This window comes from Onychostruthus taczanowskii, unplaced genomic scaffold (assembly GCF_017590055.1).
Source record: "Onychostruthus taczanowskii isolate IOZ18803 unplaced genomic scaffold, ASM1759005v1 scaffold56, whole genome shotgun sequence".
NCBI classification, from domain to species: Eukaryota; Metazoa; Chordata; class Aves; order Passeriformes; family Passeridae; genus Onychostruthus; species Onychostruthus taczanowskii.
In genome coordinates, this window is record NW_024503235.1 from 2,810,645 (window position 1) to 2,834,375 (window position 23,731).

At 57.9% G+C, this 23,731-nt stretch overlaps 2 protein-coding genes across 5 annotated transcripts; one reads left to right on the forward strand and one right to left on the reverse strand.

Moving 5' to 3' along the window:
• Nucleotides 1-10,729: 10,729 nt before the first annotated feature.
• Nucleotides 10,730-17,308, reverse strand: TRAPPC3 (trafficking protein particle complex subunit 3). Of its 4 annotated transcripts, XM_041417583.1 has the most exons (7): nucleotides 17,146-17,308; nucleotides 15,628-15,675; nucleotides 14,390-14,487; nucleotides 13,558-13,657; nucleotides 13,202-13,297; nucleotides 12,780-12,866; nucleotides 10,730-12,318 (listed from the first exon to the last, which is right to left on the reverse strand). In XM_041417583.1, the coding sequence occupies exons 1-7, from the start codon at nucleotides 17,185-17,187 to the stop codon at nucleotides 12,199-12,201; spliced, it is 591 nt and encodes a 196-aa protein (XP_041273517.1). In that variant the 5' UTR covers nucleotides 17,188-17,308; the 3' UTR covers nucleotides 10,730-12,198. The 4 variants fall into 4 exon arrangements, with proteins under 4 accessions (XP_041273517.1, XP_041273519.1, XP_041273518.1 ...); XM_041417585.1 differs by lacking the exon at nucleotides 12,780-12,866 and having other exon boundaries at nucleotides 13,115-13,297; XM_041417584.1 differs by lacking the exon at nucleotides 15,628-15,675 and having other exon boundaries at nucleotides 17,146-17,303.
• Nucleotides 17,309-18,250: 942 nt separating this feature from the next.
• LOC121342812 (probable beta-D-xylosidase 5) lies at nucleotides 18,251-23,487 on the forward strand. The gene is made up of 14 exons (XM_041417508.1): nucleotides 18,251-19,823; nucleotides 19,891-20,051; nucleotides 20,148-20,307; nucleotides 20,450-20,620; nucleotides 20,697-20,788; nucleotides 20,880-21,037; nucleotides 21,122-21,225; nucleotides 21,320-21,544; nucleotides 21,653-21,738; nucleotides 21,926-22,062; nucleotides 22,223-22,312; nucleotides 22,429-22,637; nucleotides 22,757-22,963; nucleotides 23,080-23,487. Exons 1-14 carry the CDS (start codon nucleotides 19,407-19,409, stop codon nucleotides 23,365-23,367), a joined length of 2,505 nt encoding a protein of 834 aa, XP_041273442.1. The 5' UTR covers nucleotides 18,251-19,406; the 3' UTR covers nucleotides 23,368-23,487.
• Nucleotides 23,488-23,731: the final 244 nt, after the last annotated feature.

Sequence of the window (23,731 nt, forward strand, 5' to 3'; positions counted from 1 at the left end):
CCATTCCTGCACTGGTGGCTGGGCTGGGTGCTTCCATGAGTACTGGGGACCCATCCCACGGGATGAGGGTCCTGCAGCCTGTTTGGGAGCTGCCCACAGCACACAGAGGAAGTTTGCTGCCCTGGTGCTCGCTGAGCTGCTGAAATGTCCAGGCAGTAAACCAGTTGTAAAACAGGAAAAAAAAAAAAAAAACCAAAACCCCAAAACATTTTATTATCCACCAAACAGATGCTGCTTCATTTTACGGGGGTCATTCTCTGAGGAGGTCAGGCTGGCAGAGCAGAGACATCAGCCCAGGTCTTGGTGGGCTCCAGGCTCCTGGCACCCCCAGCTCAGCTCCTCCAGCCCCCATCCACCCCCAGCACGTGGCTGGCACTGGGGCCGCAGAGGGCACGGACAGGGAAGGGCACTGTGGCTGCAGGGTTTTATCAGCTGCACTATTGTTGGGGCTGTCAGCAGGTCGCCCTGGGGAGGGGGCGTGTGGGGCCCTGTTTGGTGGTGCTGCATCCTGAGGCACCCTGAGATCTGCCTGGAGGGCCAGGCAGTGCCAGAGGGGAGGGCAGGGAGCAGGCACCAAGGCTGGTTCCCATCGCCTTCCCCGGGAGAGGAAGCTGGGGCACAGCTCAGCATCCCTTTCCCAGAGGAAGCCAAGTGCTGGGATGTGGCATTGCCACAGGATGCAGATGCCAGCCTGGGGGGCAGAGGCTGCTGCAGCCCCAGCACTGCACGGAGCCTGTTCCCCCTGGAGAGCTGAATGCAGGGCTGAGGGTCCCTGGGCACCTCCCCATGGAGGGATGAGCATCACCAGGGACAGACAATCATGGGGACACGCCAGATGCTGCCCTGCTGCTCCCTTTTCTCATTCTCCATCCCTTGAGCCCCCTTTTCCCATGCTGGTGTGAGCTGTGAGCTCCACACGGGCCCATTTTGGGGACACTGGGATGAGGCTTGTGACAGCACCAGGGAGGGGGCTGGGGTCTGTGCCTGTCCCAGTGCAGGACCATGGCCCAAGAGCTCCCAGCAGCTCCAGCCTCTATGAAATAATTTGTTATTTTAGTTGTAAAACAGTAAGTGGCTCCTTTCCAGGAGGAGAAGGGAAAAGCCAAACAGCCCCACTCCTGCTAATGACTGAACCAGTCAGTCAGCACGGGCAGGACGGGCATGGGAGCAGGACCCACCTCCCCTGTGCCCCCTGTGCCACCCCTGTGCCTCCTCTAAAGCCCCTGCACCCCCTGTGCCACCCCTGTGCACCCTCTGACACCCCTGTGCCCCCTGTAACATCTCTGCACCCCCTGTGCCACCCCTGTGCCCCTGTGCGCCATCTGCGATGATCTTATTGCCCTGGAAGGGCACAAGGGCTGAGCTAATGATTAATGACCAGGGCTGCCCCCCTCAGAGGAGCTGCTGCTCAGGGCCACGGGCTGCAGGGACACAGCCTGCCTCACCATGGATTTCATCACGGGCTGCAGGGCATGCTCTGTTTCAGAGGTGATGGTGCAGCTCCAGTGTGTCCAGCACAGCCACTCCCCGTGGCTGTCACCAGGACGTCCCCAGGCACAGCAGGGAGGTGACAGCAGCACAGTTTAAGCCAACCAAAGCTGTCACAATCTCACACCTTTCATGCCCCGTGTTGGGTGCTGGGACAAGTTTCCCCATCTGAGCCTCAAAGGGGATGGGAAGCCCCAGGAGGGAGGTGGGGATGGATGGGATTGTGTTGTTCCCTAAGCCAGGGGTGGGTGCCATTTGTGTCTTGGCAAATGACACCCACAGGCATGGGGACACCAGGAATGCCCCCTCCTGTCACTGTGAGCAGGAGCCCTGGGGTGCAGCAGGGGCTCAGCAGGGCCCTGCTCAGGGATTTGAGCTCCCAGCAGAGGCAGTGCCTGCTCTGAGTGCTGGGTGTGGACAAAGAACCCAACACCCTTTGGTCAGGGTCATTCCCAGGGCTCTTGCAGCGCTGCTGGGGCAGCTCAGGCATCACTCCCAGAATCTGGCCCCAGGCATCTCTCCCAGAATCCAGCAGCACCGTGAGAGCTCCAGGGCTGTGCAGGCAACACCCCTCCCGCTGTCAGGTTATAGACTCGAGTCCTCAAAAATGCAAAAAATGCACCGGGAATCAAGGTTGGCCTGAAGAGTTTTGATCTCTCCGCAATTGCTGCAGCGTTGTGTAAGTGCATCCAGATGGCTCAGACCACACAGACGCGGCTCCCACCGCCGCCGTCACCTTCGGCCACCCCGCCCGCCCTGCTCGGTCACCCCGGGGCTGGCGGCATGTGCCAAGGGGCAGTGTTTGACACGGCAGGTTGAGCTGCAGGTCATCAGGGTCACCCCTAAGGGGTGGCAGTGGGGTGATTTGTCCCCTAGCGCTGGTGGCTTGTCATGTGGCTCCCAGGGTGGCAGTGGCCTCACCCCAGCTTGTGTCTGGGGTGAGGGATGTGACCTCCCGTTGCTGTGCTCAATGTAAGAGAGACCTGAGCACCCTGCAGCCACCAGAGCAGCTGCTGGGAGGTGATGCTGAGCCGTGTCTCAAAACCACTGGCTCAGTCCCCTGGGCTCCAGCACGATCCCTGCACAGCCCTGACAGGCTCCTCAGTGTGCCAGGTGCCTCACTGGCTCTGTCACCTCACTGTTTCAGTGAGCATTGCTATTGCCAGCACTTCCAAGAGGAGGGAGGATGGTCGAGGTGGTTTGCAGCAGGTGAGTGCCGTGCCTACAGCAGCTGGGGCAGGGCAGATCTGGGCTTATTTTGGTGCTTTTGCTGCATCTCAGAGCTGAGGAGGGAGGGATAGAAATGGATGAAGGCTGGCACACCCTGGCCTCGAGTTGTTCCCCAGAGATGCCTGCTCCCAGCTCAGTGCATCTGTTCTGGCTCCACTGAGGGCACTGCTGCCCATCCTCCTCTTCCTGCTCCCCAAGGTCTGATGAGCAGGTGATGCTAAACCAGACAAAGACTCATTTTGACCCATCAATCACATTACTCATGCTCAGAGGCACAGTGGGAAAGGGCTGGTGAGACTGTGCAGGTGTTTGGACTCAGCCAGGGGTACTGGAGTGGGCAGAGGGGCACAGACAGGGCTGGGGGTCCCTCCTGCCCATATTGGGGCCCCCAGAGCACCCTGGTGCTGCCAGTGCTGACTCCTGGTCTCATTCCTTTCAGGAGAGGGAATGCGTTTACCCAGAGCTTGCTCCTTAGGGAGCAAACCCGCAGTGGCTTTTGTCAAAAAGCAAGAGCATTTCTAGGGAGTTCAGAATTTCCTTTCCTGAAAGCCAGCTCCCAGGAAGGAAAACATGTTTGGACCAAAAACTGATGCCCAGCTCTGTGTGTTTAACTGAGAACAGAAGACGCAGTGTGAGCGTGCCTTGCCCAGCTCTGCTCCTCCCCACCAAGGACACCAGGTCCCCCCGTGCAGGGGACAAGGGGCTGTCCCCCAGCTGGAATCACCCCAGTGCCAGCCCAGCTGCCGGCGTGGGGCTCGTGTGGTACCTGGTGGGGATGCTCCCAGCATCCAGCACGTTCCTCTGCCATCACCTCCCATCACCTGGAGCAAGTCCTGGTGCCATCCCTGCTGGCTCCCGGCTCCTGGTCCCAGCTGAGCACCTCAGGCCGGTGGCTGTGCTCCCCCTCCCCTGCACTGCCCACCAAACCGAGGAAGTCGCAACCGCAGAGCTCTTGAAAGCATTTTTTTGGTGGAGACCACCGGTACTGAGAGATTAAAATTGCTGTTGTTTCTTCCATTACTCAGCTTTCCTGAATTATGGGGTGTAATACTCAGGGAGTGGGAATAATTAGGGGAGAACAATGGCAGGCTTGAAGGCTTAACTACGCCTGTGTGGTACTGCCGGCCAGGCCAGCCTGCTGTCACATTTCTCTAGGCCTCCATTTTCCACAGCCCCTGCCAAGCCCTTTCCACCACGGTACCCGCTCCGACTTCCTCATTCCTGGGGCTCTGCTCCCCGGAATGCCCCGGTTAACGCTCGGCTCCCCGGCTCCTGGACAGCCAGCACCCACAGCAGGGGCTGGAAATGTTTGAAAAAAAGCCTGGATGTGGCACTGGGTGCCATCGTTTATTTGAGGGGTCAGGGAACAGGTTGGACTCGATGATCTTGAAGTTCTCTTCCAACCTTGTGGTTCTGTGATTCTGTAATTCTGTGATTCTGTGACTCGGTGACTCTGTGATTCTGTAATTCTGTGATTCTGTGACTCGGTGACTCTGTGATTCTGTAATTCTGTGATTCTGTGACTCTGTGATTCTGTAATTCTGTGACTCTGTGATTCTGTAATTCTGTGATTCTGTGACTCTGTGATTCTGTGGTTCTCTGATTCTCTGATTCTGTGCCTCTGTGCCCTGCCCGGCAGGGATGCAGAGCCTGAGGGATGCAGGACTGTGGGACAGAGGGATGCTGAACCCTGGAGTAAAGGGGGGTGCAGGAGGCCAGGGCAGCCCCACTGCCCTTGTGTCCCCTCCAGGCTCCTCAGCACGAGGCAAGCAGAGGTCCCACCAGGTCATCCCAGCGCTCCATGCTCGAGGAAGCCGCTGGATTTCTCCCCTTGGCAGGGAACACCCTCCAGCTCCTCGGTGGCATCTTGCTCAAGAGCCTTCCCAGCAATGGCTCGGCGCTGCAGGGCCTGGGGAGCAGTGACAGAGCTGGCCCAGAGTTTGGGCAAGAGGCCACAGCGCTGGTCCCAGCCCCGGGCGGGCGCTGGCTCCAGCCGGGGCACGCGGGCAGCCGTGGGGGGCTCTGTGCCTGCCATGGGACAGGGACGAGGAGCCACAGCCCAGGGCAGAGCCAGCCCAGTCCTGGCAACTTCTCCCTGAGCTCTTGGATGTCAGCGCTAGCGCTAATTAAAATAAAATCAATATTTTTTTGCTGTAAAAAGAGACATTGTTCTGGCGAGCACTTTCCCCCGAGTCAGCTCCTGTGTCTGTGGGACGGGCAGGGAGAAGCCAACGGGATCCTGGGGCTGCAAGGAACGTCTGGGGCTTCGCTGCATTCGGGGAGGAGATTGGTTTTAAATTTTCAAATTGTTTTCTCGTTTGTCTATTAACTGGACTGTTTGGAAGGCTCGACTGCAGCCATCTCTGGCCATCCAGGCATCTGGTTCAGTCCTGCTTGTGGTGAGCCACTTGCCACGGCAGGGACAGGATGGGGTTGGGGATGGGATCAGGGTTGGGGGGCGGGATGGGGTCAGGGACAGCCTGGCTCATTAGGTGTCCATTTTAATTAATGTTTTCTGGGCAGGTGGCTTCCCTTGAGCTTATCAGAAAGCCACTCTTCTCCCAGAATTCCCGATCTCTCAGGAGCTTCTGTTTTCTCTCACAAACAGCCTCAAGACTTTATTTTTCTGCTGAAAAACAGCCTGAGTGGAATCATATTTTAGCTATTGGACACTTCGAGGAAAATTCCCACAGCTACCAATTGGGATTGTGCCTAGGATGGGAACCCAGTGATGCCTGAAATCAGTCATCTCACAGCCCTCCAGCCAGGGGTCCTGAGTGACACCCTCTGAGCTCTCCTGGGATGTGCCAGGATCTCCCTCGGAGCCGAATTCCTCTGGGAGCCCATCCTGCCTGTGGCACCCAGAGGACCAATGATGATGATGATGGAGCCTGGCCTGACTCTCCCCACCCCACAGGGCTCTACCTTCCACCCTTGAGAAGATGCATCAATGTGAGTATTTTGCTGAATTCGAGGGGAATTTCTCACAAATCTGTTCCTTTGTGCAGGCTCTTTATGTCCATGTGTGTGCACGTTACTGATGTTGCTACTTTATATTTATAATTCAATTATAAATGGTTATAGAGATGGTTATAGAAAATCCCATTTGAGTCATTCTGTATGAGTTAAATGATTCAATTGATCAAGTGCTGCTATTGCTGTGTTAATGAGATTTTCTTATGATTAAGTGTTGGTAAATCCTTCGGACTTAATCCATTGATCCAATCTGAGGCTAAATTTAGCAAGGGGATCCTCTCTGTGCCTGGTGACTCAGCTTGGGTGTCCCTCACCCCCTTGCTTTCCTGACTTTTTCCTCCCTTCCTTTTTCTCTCCCCATTTCCACCTAATTCATTGTAGACTGCTTTTAATCCTTTTTCTTGGTGTGATTTATCTACACTATAAGAAACAGAGAGACAAAATTACATCAAACCTGCTTTTGCCAGCAATTCAGCCCCAAACCCCTCGTTCACCACAGCCTCAGGGAAAAGGCAACAATTCCAGAGGCTCCCTTACTCGGAAGCCACAATTAAAACTATTTTAAAAGAAAACAAACATTTCTCATCGAAATTCCTGCCTGGCTCTCGTTGTGGGCCAAGGCTGCTCAGCACCAGCAGCTTCCTGAGCTGCCTCTGGGCAAACCCACCATGCTGGGCTCTCGGTCCTGGCTGCAGCTGGGAAAATGGACATTTTCCTGTGGAAATTCAGGAAGGCTGGAGCAGCACTGCCCTGCTGCCTTGGGTTCCTAGGGCCCAGTCAGCTCATGGATTTGGTGTTTATGGTGCAAAGCTGGTGCCTGAGCTGCTCCCATCACACGGGCACTGCAGCAGTTTTGGGGGACACCATGCCACATCCTGCACCACTGGCACCTGGGGGTGGCTTCCAGAGGGGAATGGAGGTGCTGCTGGTGTTGTGGTTGGAATTATTGGGGTTTGGGGGTGTGGGGTGCAATGAGGTATGGGGGATGGACTGTCCCACGTGGGAAGAACACCAGTGTCCTCACTGGGCCTTGCCATGGGGCTGGGAATGGTGGCGTGGCCAATGTCACCCTCCTTCCTTGCAACTGGGTCACCCCTTCATAGTTTTCCACAGTTTTCCACAGTTTTTCACAGGTTTTCTCCACTCCTGTGGTTCTTCACTGGTTCTGTCCCAAAGCCCTCCCTGGTCACCAACACCTGCCCTGGGACACTCCACAAACCCAGCCCTGGGATGCTGGAGCAGAACCCACCCCATGGGACAGAGATTTTGGGGTGCTGAGTGAGCCCAGGGCTTTGTTCAATAATGCTTAAAATGTTTTGAGAACCTTGGAGTAAAAATCTGACTGAAGTGTTCTACAAACTGCACTAAACTGAACCCAAAAAACAGGCAAAAAATGGACGTTAACTACTAAATAAACCTTCAGTGTGGTGCCTCCAGAGTGTCTGACATGGAAAAGGCTGGAAGGTTCTAGGAATCCTCCCCAGTCCAGCACCAGGACGGGGATGGGCGTTTTATGTGTGCACAAATCCAAAATGTACCAAGGGATGGTTCCCACCTCCTCCCTGAGGTAAAAATCCAAACTCACAGCCAGGAAATTGCTGCACCAGAGGGTCTGGGAGCTGCACTGCAGGAATTCCCAGGACATGGGCACAAATCAGGGCAGGTGCAGGAGAGAGAGGAGAAGGAGAAGGTTCTGAAGAAATTCTCCACTGGGGTCTTCCATGAAGGTTCTCAGTGACAGCTCTTCTGCTGAACTGGGCAGAAGCAGGGGTTTATATAGAGTACAGGGGTTTTAGGAATTGCCCAATAGTAAGGGTCAAGGAAAAGTGACCTATAGTCTTACAGAGAGATAAACAAGGGTCTGAAGGCAATAGAGGGGTTTCTAAGAGGGGTTTCTAAGGCCCAGCCATCATGACTTGGCATTTCCTATCTTAGGCCGCTGAACGCCAAGGAGCCATTGCAGGCTCTGGGCCTGCTACAGATCAGCGTGAAGAGCAGAAAATAAGGGGCTGGTGTGAGCTGCTGCTGCCTAAACAACCACATTTAGCACAAAAAGCACCACGGAGACCTGGGAACAGGGCCTGAGCAGGGCAGGAGGACACTGAGATGTGTCCTGTGCCTGCAGCAGCCACTCTTCATCCCTGCACGTGTCTGTGCTGCAGCAAGGACGATTGTCCCCTCGTTTCCCTTGGCCTCCGGCGCGGCAGCGTTGGCTTTCACAGGGCTGGATCCGCTCCGCAGCCGGGCAGAGCGTGGGAGGAGGGTGCCGATCCCGCTTAGGAAACACAAAACAATAAAAGAGGAACAATGGAGCTTCCTTCCCGTCACCCCAAATACCAAACGCCACCAGAACGTGGCTCGGCTCCGAGCAGCGCTGCCGGGGCTGCTGCTGTGTCCTCTGACCCCAGGGAGGAACTGCAGACACCTCCTCCTCTTCCTCGCCCTGGCAAGGGATGCTGAGGGAGGGTGGGTGCCAAGGAGCGTCGCCAAAGGGCTGCCCTGACCCGGCGCTGCTGCCAGAGGCATTCCCAGCTTTGGAAACTGCGTTTGGGCCAGGGCAGGGGGGTGCAGCGTGGCCCTGCCTTGAGAGAGGATTTTGTTGGCTGCCTGCGCTTCCAGGGTAGCCAAACACGTGTTGCAGCCGGCCCAGGGGCCCAGGAGGGGTTATAAAAACATCCAGGTACCCAAACTCGACAGATCAGCCAGAGAACATGTTCCCATGGGTTTGGTGCCTGTGCGGTGCCAGGCACGGGGAGATGCTTGGCCAGCTCAGCCACAGCTGGGCATCTGGGGGGAGCTGGATCCACACCTGAGTGGAACCCACAGCCCGGCTATCCCACAGCTGCATGTGGCAGGTGCTTGGGACACAGGGCCAGAGCCCCCTGAGGGGCTGGTACCCGCCTGTCCCTGCTGGCTCCACCCTCACCCTGTGCTTGGGGCCACCGGCGCAGTGCCAGCCCTGCCAACAAGCCCCATCCCCAGTGCACGAGCCCTTGTGGCTGAAACACCCTCTGCACGGCCTCAGCGAGTGCCCAGCAGCCTGGCCAAGCACATCTGGCTGAAAGCTGTGGGAGCTGCCCCGGCAATGAGGACACCAGCCCGGAAACGCTCCTTTCCCAGAGAGATTCTCTTGTCCCATCCAGAATCCTCTCCCGGCACCATCCCTGTCCCCTCAGCAAGTGCAGGATTGTGGGCTCTGGACAGTGCCCAGGGATGTCACCCGCCCTGTTTTGGGTGACATGAAGGGGCTAGGAGCTCTGCTTCCCACTGGAGAGTAGAGAAGGGAACACCTGCTTGTGGCTGGTGCAAGAATGGGGAGCAGGGCTGGGGCTGCCGCCAGCCAGGAGCAGCAGCCAGGTTGTCCAGTTTTCCAACACTGGCCAGGTTGTCCCCACACTGGGGACATGAACTGGTTTAAACCCTCACCCTGGAACCTGTGAGTCACACATTGACAGCTCCTGCCAGTGTGCTCCATCAGGGCACCAGCCAATGTCCCACTTTCCTGCAGGAGGGGGGACAAAGGCTGGAAAGCTCTTTCCACCTCTGAAGGCACTGCAGCAACCAAAGCTCTTGCATCCTGCTGCTGTGGGAGCTGGGATGTGGTTGGGACACGGTGCTGTGGCTGATGCCATCGTGGGGTGCCCAGGCTGGTGAGGGCACACGGGGCTGCATGGGGGCTCACCCCAGGCACCGGGGTCCCACAGCATCGCTCTCCAGCCAGAGAACCCCACCCCATGTCCCCTGCCCCCCCCTTGATTTGTTGCTATTGTCATCTCCAATATCACGCAGGGATGTGAGGCTGGAAGTCGCCTCTTTCCTGCCAGGTTAAATCGCTCCCTAGGAATGTCTATTATTCCCACAAGTCAACTTTCCCCTCTGCGGTATGTGTCAGGGGTCAGGGCTGGCACCACATGAAAGCCACGGGTATTCAATAACCCAGAGCCGTGGAAAGGCTTCAGTCCAAGCCCAGCCACGTTGGGGTTTATTGATGCAGATGCCTTTCCCCATTTGTTTCCTATAAACAGCACATGGTAATATTTAGTAGGTTTCAAACAGAGCTTTTTGCATATTCTGCCTTGTCTGCAGCGAGCTGCTCAGTAGTAGACAGTTTTAATTTAGTTAATGCAATTTCTGCTTTTTGTTCTTCCAGAAGGTCTGGGCTGGTTTTGACCCTGTCGCCCAGCAAATTACTTGAATTCCCAAGGGGCTGGGAGCAGGAGTCCAGGATCCACTCTCTGCAGGGGTGAGGACAAGGGATCTCACTCCCCCCAGACCCTCTGAGACACAGCCTCAGGAGGTGAGTGCATGTTGGGGCTGTTTGGGGCTGCCCTGGCTGGCTCCTGCTCCTGGCCAGGCTGGCAGCATGTGGTGCTTGCCAACTCCAGAGAAAAAAAAACCCACTTTATTGCAAAAGCTGCCACTTCCCCATCCCGGGGCTGGCAGGGGTCAGGGCACAGCCCTGGGCACCCAGTGCCAGGGATGGAGCGTGACTGCAGGGTGACCCTGGAGCAGGGAATGCCTGTGAGCACAGAGCAGAGATCCCACCAGAGCAGGGCTCCTGGGGAGCACTCACACAAGAAGGGGAAGCACAAACTGCTCCTGGAGAGCAGCCCTTGCTGTTCCTTGTCTCCACACTCCTGGCAGCAGTGCTACACAGCCAGTGCCAGCCATGGAGCAGCACCGAGCTGGCAGCAGAGGAGGCTCAGATGCCCCTCCAGGTGATTTTTTTGCCACTGTAAATGCCCACAGAGAGTTTTGGCTCTGCAGCAGCTGCCTCAGGCTGGCAGCAGAGTCCCAACCACTGAGCACACAGTGGATTCACAGACCCCACGCAGCCACACTGAGTGTCTGCCCCCAGTCCCTCTGCGTGTGGAATGCTGGGCAGGTTCCTCCAGGCAGCAGCTTCCAGGCCCACTGGCAGCCAGAAATTCTTGGGGCAGTGCTGCCATCACCCTGCCAGCCCTGGGCACCCTGTCACCACTGTCACCCTGCCAGCACCCGCCACCAGAACACAGGCAAGAGGAGACCAAAGAACTGACACCGTGATTCTTTTAATGCAATTGCTCCTAAAATGCAGCTTTAAAGTGACTTGGAATGGTCAACAATGAGAAATAAGGGATGGCTTTGAGCTCTGCAGTGTGACCATGTGGCACCTCTGCCACCAACATCCACCTGCCACCGCTGGGCCACTGCCATGCCTCTGACTGCTCTTACAGCCACTCACTGTCCCTTCACAGGGCACGTGTCACACGGGGCATCCAAAGGGACTCTCTGGGGCAAAAAAGGGACAGGGTGAGCCATCCAGTGCCAGATGACCCAACACTCCCCCAGAAAAGCCAAAAAAGAGCAGCACAAGCAGTGGGTTGCTCCCTCTCACTTCACATTCAGGCACCAACCAACACAAATTCTGGAGCTCACAAAGACCTCGAGGGGCTGTGCCTTCATGCTACGTAAAGTGACTTGGGAACCCAATGCTTGACTGTGTTCTCTAGCTCTGGGTGGCAGAGGAAGCTGATGCTCCAATCTTTGCTTTTTGTTATCTAATAATTCTTTATGTATTTATTTTTGAGAGCAGCAAGTGCCACAGGTCAAGTAACTGGGAAATTCTACTGTAGCCTGAACACCAGTGAGAGAACAAACCCTGGCACTGCCTTCACACCTTGCAGCCTTGACATCCCCAACAGCAGAACAGAGCCTGAAATGTCTTTAACACCTCCCAGGCCTCAGCCTGAGTTTGGTCCTCACTCCAAGACTCCCCCTGCAGCCCTGTGCCCACTCTGGAGCACCGATGCCATTTTACCCATTCTTTCTCCATGTAAAATAGTTCCTACTGCTCCACTGGAGTTTGACCTCCTCCCCTCCCGAGGTGAGGCTTCTGGGGGAAGGACAATGGAAAGGCCAAGAGGCTCCCAGATTTCTGAGGTGCCAGGGCCCCGTGAGCAGAGCAGCCCCTGCCCTGGTGCCAGCAGCTCTCCCCAGCCACGCCTTTGGATCAAGCCCGCATTCACCAGTGACTTCAGAATCAAGTGCAGGAAGCCAGTTTGATCTACAGAAACACTACACACATCTCCAAATGGATTTTAAACACCTCGTTTAAGGAAGGACAGGGTTTAGCAGGGAATCAGTGGGCTCTTGTAGCTTGGTCTCCAATTCTGGCCCTCTGACACCGATGCAGATGTGAAGAGACCGGAGCTCTCCTGGAGTCTGAGCAGTTGTTCTCACACAGCCCAGGTCATAATTGGAAACTGAGCTTAGGAAGCCCCCAGGGGCAGGGAAAAGGACATCACCTGATGAAAAAGCTTCAGAATGAACCTGGGAAATAAACAGCAACCAGACAATCATCTTCTACAGAGGATGGAAGTGAGAGTAGAAGAAAATAACATCTGAGACAGTCAATGAGTCAGTCTGAATGTGCAGGGGCAGGAGATCCCTATGGATCTGTGAGGAAAGCTAATGGCCAAACCCAGCTGGTCCCTCCAGTCCCCAGGGAGACGGGGCTGTGGTTCACTCTTCCCCAGCTGGAAGGTTGTCTTCAATCCTCCTGATAAATTTCATCCGTATTTCTGTGACGCTGTCACCCTTCAGGGTGTCCTGGACAAACTTCACATCGACAGCCATCTGCACCTAAGTGAGGGAAGAGCAGAGAGCAGCTGGTAACTCCCTCTTCACAGCAGCTTCTCCAGGGACTGAATGATCATGGAGCACCAGCTTAAGGGTTCTAAGGGCATGACATGACATACAGGGCTCTACATAGTCCTAAATTTGAGACACAGCTGTTCTCCTGTCCCAGCCAATTCCCAGCTAGGGCTCACAGCAGTTGCAGAGTGAGGATTTTGGAATTTCATACAAACTCAGGGAGATGTGCTTGAAATTGGGTCGTGAGCTGAAGGGGCTCAGGCACCACTCTAGGCCTCAGCTGCCACACATGACAGCAGCCAAGTGCTCCTGCAGCTCTGCCCTTCTCCTGGGAATGTGTTTCAAGCCCAAAACAAACCCAGAAGTCACGAACACAGACCAGAATTCAACTATCTGCTGACTCCTGGCTGTCCATACACCCATCCCAAGGGAAGGGAGATGTGGCTCACCATTTCCAGGGCACCTCGCAGCACCCCACAGAGCAGGTTGGAGTAGATGAGGGTTGAGTGGTTGTCAGGGAGCTCCACAAAGTCCACCAAGGGGTTGTTTTCCAAGATCAGGGAGAACTCATCACCCCCTTGGGTCGTGAGCTGAAGGGGCTGAGGCACCACTCAGCTGCCACACATGACAGCAGCCAAGTGCTCCTGCAGCTCTGTCCTTCTCCTGGGAATGTGTTTCAAGCCCAAAACAAACCCAGAAGTCACGAACACAGACCAGAATTCAACTATCTGCTGACTCCTGGCTGTCCATACACCCATCCCAAGGGAAGGGAGATGTGGCTCACCATTTCCAGGGCACCTCGCAGCACCCCACAGAGCAGGTTGGAGTAGATGAGGGTTGAGTGGTTGTCAGGGAGCTCCACAAAGTCCACCAAGGGGTTGTTTTCCAAGATCAGGGAGAACTCATCACCCCCAGGACTCCAGTTGGTGATGCTTGGAGTGATGCCCAGGTACATTTTAAATGCAATCTGTTGTGGCAAACAGGAGGAGCAAGAACAGGTGAGGCAACAGCACAGCTTTGATCTTTGTAAAATTACTCAAGGGGTTTTCAAACATCTCTCCTTTCCTCCAGTTCTCACCAGCCAGCAGTACCTGGGCTAAAGTTTTTTTTTTTCCCTCCCCAAAATCTTCATTAAACTCTCAGAACAGTGCTGTAAGTAGTAAATATTCCATCCTCACATGCAAATCCCCCCCAAAAAACCTGACAAAGCAGTTCTTGGACATTTACCTTTGCTATAACATCTGCAGTTTCACGGAAATCGTGGCACCTCCCAACATTGGAACGGGCCAGGAAGTCCTCGATGAGCCGGACACCGATGTTGTAACCCCTGTGAAGGGACCAGAGCAACAGCTTCAGAAAGACAACAATATTTATAAAAGAGGAGAGTGAAGAAGCCAAGTCTAATCTGAGAAATGTTAGTGTTAAGTAACTTCAGCCTGCCAGGCTTTTGCTCCTGGAGCAGCGCAGAGGGATGTGGCTGTGATCCCTGCTGTCATCCTGGTGCCTGGTGAAGGCTGAGCTAGAACAGAGGCTGGACAGAGTTAAAGAATAAAGTAGGGATTTATTAGGAGGCCTCAATGGATTCACCTTGGGCAGCACAAGAGCCCAGCCAGGGCTACACCCAAGATGAACCAAAATGGTCACAAAAAAACAGACGACTGGTCATGAGGCCTGTCACTTTTATAAGTTCTGCTCCATTTGCATATTGGAGTAAATTGTCCAATTACAGCTTTAGCTTATGAAGCCCCATCCTTCTTATTTTTCTCTCTTCAGTCCATGTTGGTTATGCTCTTGGGCCTGAGATTTGGATCAGCTGTCCTTGGTCCCAAGCAAGGAAAGGAATTGTTTTGTCTACCTGTCTACCTGTCTGTCTGTCTCTGTGAAGAGAGCTTACCAACACTTAATATGAAGCTCAGAACCACGCACTAAAGCAGCACAGAATCTGAAAAATATAAAAGCTAAACCTGAGGCACCAATCCCTGCTGTGATCCCTGCTGTGATCCCTGCTCCCACACAGCTCCAGCAGGGCGGATCCACTCCCACCTGTGCATGCACTCACATTTTGTCCAGCTGCTTGTTGACATCGTCGTCATTCTCGTAGTCCTTGCAGAGCTGGGTCACCAGGGCACCGTAGGTCAGCGTGAACAGCTCTGAGTTCTGCACACAGGAAAAGAAAATTCACCCAACAGAACCTGCCTGGGCTCCGCTGCCGCCGAGTCCAGCGCCGCCACCCTGGGCACGGAGAGGGGAACAGGGACCTGCTGCCTCAAAGGAACCTGGTGCTTAATGAGGAGAGATCCCAGCTCCAGTTTCATAAGGAGAGATCCCAGCTCCAGTTTCATAAGGAGAGATCCCAGCTCCAGTTTCATAAGGAGAGATCCCAGCTCCAGTTTCATAAGGAGAGATCCCAGCTCCAGTTTCATAAGGAGAGATCCCAGCTCCAGTTTCATAAGGAGAGATCCCAGCTCTAGTTTAATAAAGAGAGATCCCAGCTCCAGCTCTGGCAACAACTTCATTCTCCTTGGAATGAGGCTTGGAGGAACCTGGTCTACTAGAAGGTGCCCCTGCCCTTGGAAGGGGGTGGAACTGGATGAGTTTTAAGATCCCTTTCAACCCAAACTATTCTGGGACTTTGGTGTTTTTGGAATACCTCCTGGATAGCTGGAGGTGCCATGCCAGGGCCCTGAATTTACCTCAAGCACTGGCCTAGAGCTGAGATCTGACTCAAACTCTTCCCTGTTTCATGTTACAAGTAGGCAGTGACTGCTAGGGTCCAGCTCTGGTCCTTCCAACAGGCCCAAAATGCTCCTCCACTCAGGGATTTATGACATTCTGTACCAAGAAAAAGGACTCATCTGGTCCTAGAAAGTTGTCCAGGCACAGAATTTGCTTCAGAGACTGAAATCAGCTCCTCAGACCCAGAACAGGCTCAGGGAGGCCAAGCCCAGGCCAGCTCAGCACTCAGGTGCTGTGCACATCTACTCTGGGACTGGCCAGGACCAAAGTCACTCATGTTTTCCTTGCACAATTCTCAGATTTGCAGAAAATTTGCAAAAAAAGGGAAAAATTATCCTCTCCCAGCCACCACCTTCAATCCTCACCCTCAAATGATGTCAAAGAGCATTTTTTGGGAGCCATTAAGCCAGGCCAGTGATTAAGGAGGTCATTACAGGCTGCAGAACAAAACTCTGCAAAAGGAAGTGTTTTGGGGAACAAACAAACCCCCAGCACTGGTTTCTGCTGTCAGTTTTGGCATGCAGAGGGATCACAGGGGCTGACCTGGGATCTGTCACCTACCATGAGCTGCAGAGAGGCAGAAGGTGAAATGAATGGCAAATACCAATACTAGAGAATGAAAGCAGCAGCAGGCAGGGAGGGAAAAGAGACAAGATCAGAGTTAAGTGACAACACAGATCACCATAAGTTCACACAAAGCCACAACAAACACACAGAGGAAACACCCCCAAATAGGAATTGGGTTTGTAGAGGACACAGGGAATTCCACCTTGTCTTGTTCCTGGATTAGGAAAAAATTCTTTCTTGGGAGGGTGGGGAGGCCCTGGGACAGGGTGCCCAGAGAAGCTGTAACTGTCCCTGAGTCACTGGAAGTGTCCAAGGCCAGGCTGGACAGGGCTTGGAGCAGCCTGGGACACTGCAAGGGGTCCCTGCCATGGCAGGGGGTGGAATGGGATGAACTTTAAGGCTCCTTCCAATCCAAACCATTCTGGGATTCTGGGATTGCCATTCACAAGGACAAAAGGCTTCAGGTATGAAAACAACCAGAGGAGCTATTGCTACACTTTGGATCTAAAGAACTGACACCTTCTTTGGGCATTTTATTTAAAAATTTGCTTTCTTCTTGGAAAACTAAGGGTTGGGCAATTCACGTCACAGGAAGGACAAGGGGGAAGTTCCTTTGGCTCAGCTGGGATCAGAGACTTGGCAGAGAATTTAACAGGCATGCAGAACAGGTAGTGTTGGTTTTAAGGGTTTCAGTTTTAGTAAAGACAGAGGTGGAGAGGGGATGGATGGAGGGAATCCAGCTGTCCCCAGCCTGAGGTGCTGTCACCGTGTGAGGCCATGGCAGTGTCACCTGCCCCCATCGGCCCCAGCACACCCAGAGCTGATCTCACTTTTTGCTGAGATGTTATTAAAGGAAACTTGAGCTGTTACAAACTCCTAAATTCAGATTAGGACAATTTTTTTTTTTTCGTTTTCGGCCCCTTTGATGTAATTGAAGTGCCCAAAGCTTTCCCAGTATTTTAATTATTTGACACTGCACAGCAGTGTACAATCTCCACACAATGCGTCTGTTCTACGGCCACGGAAGTGTCAGAACTCCAGTGAATTAACACAATTCTTTACATTGTATTTAAGGAGCTGAATCCCTAGAAAACAATCCCCTGGGGCGCGAAGAGGCAGGAGGGGGCAGCTAAGCCCGACCCAACCCCTCCTCACGGCCAAAGAGGGAGAAGACCCCAGGTTTTATTTTTTATTACTTATGTTGCATTAAAAATTAACGAATTCGACCTGGTTTGACTCAGAATTCGAGCTCAGCTCTGGAGCTTGGGGCTCCATCTCTCAGTTCCTGACTCAGCCGGGCTGATAACGCGGAATGAGCAGGAGAGGGGAAGGGAGACACGCCAGGGAAGCGTTCTGGGTGCGAACTTCCCCTCAACGGGAGCGCCCGGTGCCGCTGCTGGCTGCCCGGCCCCGCCGCACCGGGCGCTGCGGGCCAGGCCCGATCATCCCCGCCGCGGGCCGGTTCCCCGGGTGCCCCACGCCATGCTCTCGCCACGCCGGCCCCGCCGTTACCATTTTCTTGCTCTCGGTGCCGCGCCCGCCCTGCCGCGACATCGTGTCCGCCCGGCCCGGCCCGGCCCGGCCGCTCCGTCCGCCGCGGCACCAAGGGATCCGCGGGACACCGCGGGGCACCACGGGACACGCAGTCCCCGCCGCGCCGCCGTCCGCGCCCCGCCCGCCCGGCTGGACTACAAATCCCAGAGTGCATCGCGCGCCAACAGCCTGAGGGTGTGTTGTGTCACTTGACAGCGAGGCACCGCCCAATCTTGGCGCGTGTGGGGGGGGGGGGGGCGGCCCCGCCGCTCCCGCTGCCCCCGGCCGCCAGCCTGCGGCCCCTGCCCGGCCGGTGACGGCATGGTGGCCCCGCTGTGCTCCCTACGTGCTGCCGGCTTCCTGCAGGCCTCCCCGCGGCCCCCCAGCCCCATGGGAAAGGGGCCTTTGCCTGGGCTGCACTCCTGCTCCCACCTTGGTCCCACACTGCCGCTTTGGAATAGGAGTAGAATGGTGGAATATCCCCAGCTGGAAGGGACCCACAAGGATCGAGGCCAACTCCTGGCCCTGCACAGGACACCCCAACAGTCCCACTGTATTCCTGAGAGCATTGTATGAACGCTCCTTGAGCTCTGCCAGGGCCAGGCCCTGCGCAGCCTGTTCATGTGCCTTCCTTGCCCGGCTCCAGGGGCTCAGCAGGGGCTGATTCCTGGGGAAAGCGCAGCTGGGTGGATGAAGCAAGCCCTGTGCTGGCAAGATTGGGCAAGCTCGGATCCTTAGGCTGCAGCTCAGTGTGGAACACAAGCAGGTTTTCACCTGTGAGGCCCACAAATCGCCCCACAGGAACAGGGTAAAGGACAGGGTGTCACAGAAACCAGCCTGGCTTGGGGCTGCTGGAACTGCAAGGAATATTCCCTGGAACAACCCAGCTTCCCCTAACCCTCCCCAAGCCAGCATGGTCCCCGGTGCAGCAGGTTCTGCTCCCCGACAGAGTGTGCCTGGCATTGTTTACTTATTTATTTAACCTCATGTAGTTTATTTCTTTATCCCATTATGTCCCTGTCCTGAGTCTCCTGTCACTGAGGAGTGCTGAGCGCTGACCCAGCTGGGGCGGGGTGCTGGGGGCAGGACATGCTCTGGGCACAGGGGGAGCGCCCCACTCCTGCTGGCTGCTCAGGAATCCAGCAGCTGGCTCGCTGTCACCGCGAGCAGGAGCGTGGGGACCGGCCGGGCTGCGGTGACCTGCTGGCATTGCCTTACATGGCTGCGTCCCCAGGACACGGCCAGCTGCGAGGCACCGGGCCCGGCACTGGGGCGTGCTGTGGTTGTCCCGGGCTGGGGGGCTGCCAGCAGCACCTCCATTGTGCCAGTGAGCTGATGGCAGGTCTGTGCTCCCTGTCTCCTCTGTGCAATGCCAGGTCCCTTCCTGCTCCCAGTCCCAAATGCCACCTTGTGCTCTCCCATCACAGTGGCCCTAGTGTGCTGGTGGCCAATGGAGATCATTGAGTCCTAGAACACGAGTTGGAACAAACCCACAAGGACCATGAAGTCCAGCTCCTGGCCCTGCACAGACACCCCAGCAATCCCCCCCTGTGCCCGAGAGCGCTGTCCAAACGCTCCTGGAGCTCTGGCAGCCTTGGGGCCGTGCCCATTCCCTGGGGAGCCTGGGCAGTGCCCAGCACCCTCTGGGGGAAGAACATTTTCCTAACATCCAACGTAAGAAGGCACCGTGTCCCTGGTCACCGCAGAGGTCCCTGGCAGTGTCCCTCCGCGCCGAGCTGGGGGGCATGAGGGGCACACAGGGCACCCACGCTGGCATCTCAGTCCGTGCCGTGCCATAACGCCCAGTGAGCACAGGAGATCCTTCCCAGGCGGAGCCGTTACTGCTCCCCGGCCCCGGGCAGGGGCCGAGCCGGCCCCGCTGCAGCCGAGGGCACCGAGAGCCGGTCTGACGGCGCCGGGCGGCTCTGCCGGTTCCCGCCCGCACACGGGAGATGCTCCGGGAGACGGGCGGAACCAAAACGCCGCGATTTGTCCCCGCGGCGGGGCCGGGCTGCGCGGGGCTCGGGGCTCGCCGCCCCTCGCATACAGACCCCGATACACGGGGTGAACCTCGCAAACCGGCCCGGGGGGCGGCCGGGACCCGGCAAAGCCCCGTGCCCCCCTGACCCGTCCCGTCCTACCGCGCTCCGCCCCGTCCGGTGGGCGCAGGAACGCCTGCAGCGCGCTCCGCCCCGCCGCGCCCAGCGCGGGGGCTTGCTGCACCGGGGCTGGGCCGAGTCATGCCGTGCAAAACCCGGGAGCCGTGCCGAGCCATGTCGTGCAGATCCCTAGAGCCAGGCCTAGCCATGCCGTGCGGATCCCGGGAGCCGTGCCGAGCCATGCCGTGCAGATCCCTAGAGCCAGGCCTAGCCATGCCGTGCGGATCCCGGGAGCCGTGCCGAGCCATGCCGTGCAGATCCCGGGAGCCGGGCCGAGCCGTGCCGTGCGGATCCCGGGGCCCGAGCCGTGCCGTGCCGCGCGGGGCTCTCCCAGCAGCGGCGCTGGGGCTGCGGGTGCTGGTGCTGAGCGCGGCGCTGGGCGCGGGGGCGGTCCGGGCTCAGCCGCCTCCCTTCCCTTTCTGGGACCCCTCGCTGCCCTGGCAGCGCCGCCTCGATGACCTGCTGGGCCGGCTGAGCCCCGCCGAGCTGGTGCTGCAGGTGAGGGGGCGGCGGGACCCCCCCGGGGCCCCCGCGGGACTCCCCGCTCAGCGCCGCTGCCCTGCAGGTGGCGAGGGGGGGAGCGATGGGGAACGGCCCCGCGCCCCCCATCCCGCGGTTGGGCATCGCGCCCTACAACTGGAACACGGAGTGTCTGCGGGGCGACGGCGAGGCGCCTGGATGGGCCACGGCTTTCCCGCAGGCATTGGGGCTTGCCGCAGCCTTCAGGTACCAGCACCGGGGACCGGGGGTGTGGGATGGGACCTGGTGAGACAGGTCCCCCCTTGCCTATGCTGCCCTGACACCCCTGTGCTGTCCCTCTAGCCCAGAACTCATCTACCGTGTGGCCAACGCCACTGCCACTGAGGTGAGAGCCAAACACAACAGCTTTGCTGCTGCCGGCCGCTACAGTGACCACACCGGGCTCAGCTGCTTCAGCCCTGTCCTGAACATCATGAGACACCCGCTGTGGGGCAGGAACCAGGTGCCAGCTTGGGCGGGTGCTCCCTGGCTGGGATCGGGCCACAAAGGACCGTGGCTGACGAGCTGGATGTGGCCGTGACTTGCCAGGCTGTGGGGATGTGGGGACAGTGTTCCCAGGGGTGACTCACCTGTGCCCCGGACAGGAGACCTATGGGGAGGACCCGTTCCTGAGTGGGGAGCTGGCCCTCAGCTTTGTGCAGGGGCTGCAGGGCCAGCACCCCCGTTACGTTAAGGCCAGCGCTGGCTGCAAACACTTCAGCGTGCACGGTGGCCCTGAGAACATCCCTGTCTCCAGGCTAAGCTTTGATGCCAAGGTGAGCACAGCAGGGCAGGGGGTGTTAAGAGTGCAGGGGGCACTCCAGGTGCTGACCCCACTCTGCCGTGGTGCAGGTGCTGGAGCGGGACTGGCGCATGACCTTCCTGCCCCAGTTCCAGGCATGTGTGCGTGCTGGCTCCTACAGCTTCATGTGCAGCTACAACAGGTGTGGGGCGTGGTGAAGGCCACGTGGGCTGGGCTGCCCTTGGCATGGCCAGTGCCCTGCTCTCCTGGCTGCCCCATCCCCTCTCCAACAGGATCAATGGCGTTCCCGCTTGTGCCAACAAGAAGCTGCTGACGGACATCCTGCGTGGAGAGTGGGGCTTTGATGGCTACGTGGTGAGCGACGAGGGGGCTGTGGAGCTCATCATGCTAGGGCACCACTACACACACAGCTTCCTGGAGACAGCGGTTGGTGAGCTCACGGGCTGGGCATGGGGTCAGTCCCCAGGCATCGCACAGCCATGACAGGAGTTCTCCCTTCTCCCTGGCATGGCAGCCTCGGTGAATGCTGGCTGCAACCTGGAGCTCTCCTATGGCATGAGGAACAACGTCTTCATGCACATCCCTCAGGCTCTGGCCATGGGCAACATCACACTGCAGGTGAGCCGAGGGGAGTGAGACCAGGGATGTGGGCAGAGAGCCTGGGCTGTCCCTGCCAAGCACAGCTGAGATGTTGGGGTCGGGGTCTCCACAGATGCTGCGTGACCGAGTCCGGCCCCTCTTCTACACACGGATGCGGCTGGGGGAGTTTGACCCCCCAGCCATGAACCCCTACAGCTCCCTGGACCTGAGTGTGGTGCAGAGCCCTGAGCACCGCAACCTCTCCCTGGAAGCTGCTGTCAAGAGCTTTGTGCTGCTGAAAAATGTGCGGGGGACACTGCCCCTGCGGGCCCAGGATCTGCTCAGCCAGCACCTTGCGGTGAGCCCCTGCAAGGTGGTGGGCAGGGGGACATGCTGGCTCCACACCCAGGGCACACAGGTGTCACAGGGCTGCTGGTGCCCACCCTAACCCCTCTGCCCTCTGCAGGTCGTGGGTCCCTTTGCTGACAATCCCCGGGTACTGTTTGGGGACTATGCACCAGTGCCAGAGCCTCAGTACATCTACACTCCCCGGTGAGAAAGCGTGGTCCCACCCCATGTTCCCCTCTCCTGATCACTGTTCCCCTCTTCTGGGCACTGACCAGGGCTGCTGCTGGAGCTGCTCAGCCCTTGGCTGGTGGCCAGGCAAGGGGGCTGTCCCCATTGTGCCCCAACCCTGGGGCACAGCTGCCCCTGTGTCCTCTGCTCTTCCCTGGTGCAGGAGAGGGCTGGAGATGCTGGGGGCCAATGTCAGCTTCACAGCGGGCTGCAGAGAGCCACGGTGCAAGCAGTACTCACGGGCAGAGCTGGTGAGGGTGGTGGGGGCAGCTGATGTGGTGCTGGTCTGCCTGGGGACAGGTAAGTTGGAGTGGGAGGGCACTGGGTGGGCACTGCCAGAGGAAGGGGAGTGCTATGGGAGAGAGGGGCTGCCCATGAGCCACCTCTGAGGCGGTCGGTGCCCCTCTGCCCTGTCTGCCCACAGGGGTGTAAGGGCTCTCCCTTGGCTGTCCCCACCCAGGGGTAGATGTGGAGACAGAGGCAAAAGACCGGAGTGACCTGTCCCTGCCGGGGCACCAGCTGGAGCTGCTGCAGGATGCTGTGCAGGCAGGTAGGGGCTCTGTGGGACCTCAGCCCACCCAGGTGTTCCCCATCCATGGCACATCCCGGGGTGTGGCAGCCAGCAGTGCCACTACCAGCCTCTCAGTGACAGCCACCTCCCTGCAGCCGCTGGGCGCCCCGTCATTCTGCTGCTGTTCAACGCGGGGCCCCTGGACGTGAGCTGGGCTCAGGCACATGACGGCGTGGGGGCCATCCTGGCCTGCTTCTTCCCTGCCCAGGCCACGGGCTTGGCCATTGCCAGGGTCCTGCTGGGCGAGGCGGGGGCCAGCCCGGCTGGCCGGCTGCCGGCCACTTGGCCTGCAGGCATGCACCAGGTAAGGCCACGGCTGCTGGTTGCACCCTTAGCCTTTCTTTGCCTTGGTGGCTGAAGCAGCTGTGGGCTGCAGGGCTGTGGTTCTTGCCTGTGCCCGCCCAGCCCTGCCCTGTCCCACAGGTGCCACCGATGGAGAACTACACCATGGAGGGACGGACATACCGGTACTATGGGCAGGAGGCCCCGCTCTACCCTTTTGGCTACGGGCTGTCCTACACCACCTTCCGCTATCGGGACCTGGTGCTGAGCCCCCCAGTGCTGCCCGTCTGTGCCAACCTCTCTGTGTCTGTGGTGCTGGAGAACACAGGACTGCGGGACAGCGAGGAGGTGGGCACAGCTGCTCTGCACTGATCTGGCCGTGCAGGGTACAGATGTGCCCGATCTCCCCCTGCGAGGGGACTGCTGTGGAGCCCCATTGTGCTGAGTCCCATCCCTCCGTGCAGGTGGTGCAGCTGTACCTGCGCTGGGAGCAGTCCTCCGTGCCGGTGCCCCGCTGGCAGCTGGTGGCTTTCCACCGTGTGGCCGTGCTGGCCGGCCGAGAGGTCAAGCTGTCCTTCCAGGTGCTGGCCGAGCAGCGCGCGCTCTGGGCGCAGGACTGGCGCCTGGAGCCCGGCACCTTCACCCTCTTTGCTGGAGGGCAGCAGCCAGGCCAGAAGATGCGGGCACCCTCGGAGGTGCTGAGCGCACAGTTCAGTGTCACCGGCACTGCCCGGCCCTTACGCATGTGTTAGCAGCGAGGGTGGGCACAGGGTGCTGGCAGAGGAAGGGATGTGAGGTACCCCGCGAGGTACCCGTGTGCCGCGGGCAGTGTTGTGGTTCTCTGCCCTGCAATAAAGTGCTGGTGCTCCGTGGCAGCAGTGTGGGGCCTCCTCTCCATCCTCCCGGCACAGCGCTGGCATCTCCCCGGAGCAGGACCACACTGCTCTTCCTCTGCTCAGTGCTTTCAGCCTCCTCCCGTGGCTGTCCCACCCCGAGGCGCTGCTGCAGCCCCACACCCTGCCCGTGCCCCACACCGGACCCGCGTGTGCTGCGGCCACACGTGCCTGCGCCTCCCGCTCTATTTATAGCCGCAGGGCTGCTCCAGCGCATTCCCTG

What these genes read in the sequence shown, in the direction of transcription:
- TRAPPC3 (XM_041417583.1), bottom strand. Translation starts at nt 17,187, where the DNA reads ATGTCGCGGCAGGGCGGGCGCGGCACCGAGAGCAAGAAAATG. An exon ending in AACAAGCAGCTGGACAAAAT is followed by an intron (nt 13,658 to 14,389) that starts GTGAGTGCATGC and finishes GTCCCTTCACAG; the next exon opens with GGGTTACAACATCGGTGTCC. An exon ending in TCTTGGAAAACAACCCCTTG is followed by an intron (nt 12,867 to 13,201) that starts GTGGACTTTGTG and finishes AACAACCCCTTG; the next exon opens with GTGGACTTTGTGGAGCTCCC.
- LOC121342812 (XM_041417508.1), top strand. Translation starts at nt 19,407, where the DNA reads ATGCCGTGCAAAACCCGGGAGCCGTGCCGAGCCATGTCGTGCAGATCC. An exon ending in CTTCCTGGAGACAGCGGTTG is followed by an intron (nt 21,038 to 21,121) that starts GTGAGCTCACGG and finishes CTGGCATGGCAG; the next exon opens with CCTCGGTGAATGCTGGCTGC. An exon ending in GGCCTGCAGGCATGCACCAG is followed by an intron (nt 22,638 to 22,756) that starts GTAAGGCCACGG and finishes CCTGTCCCACAG; the next exon opens with GTGCCACCGATGGAGAACTA.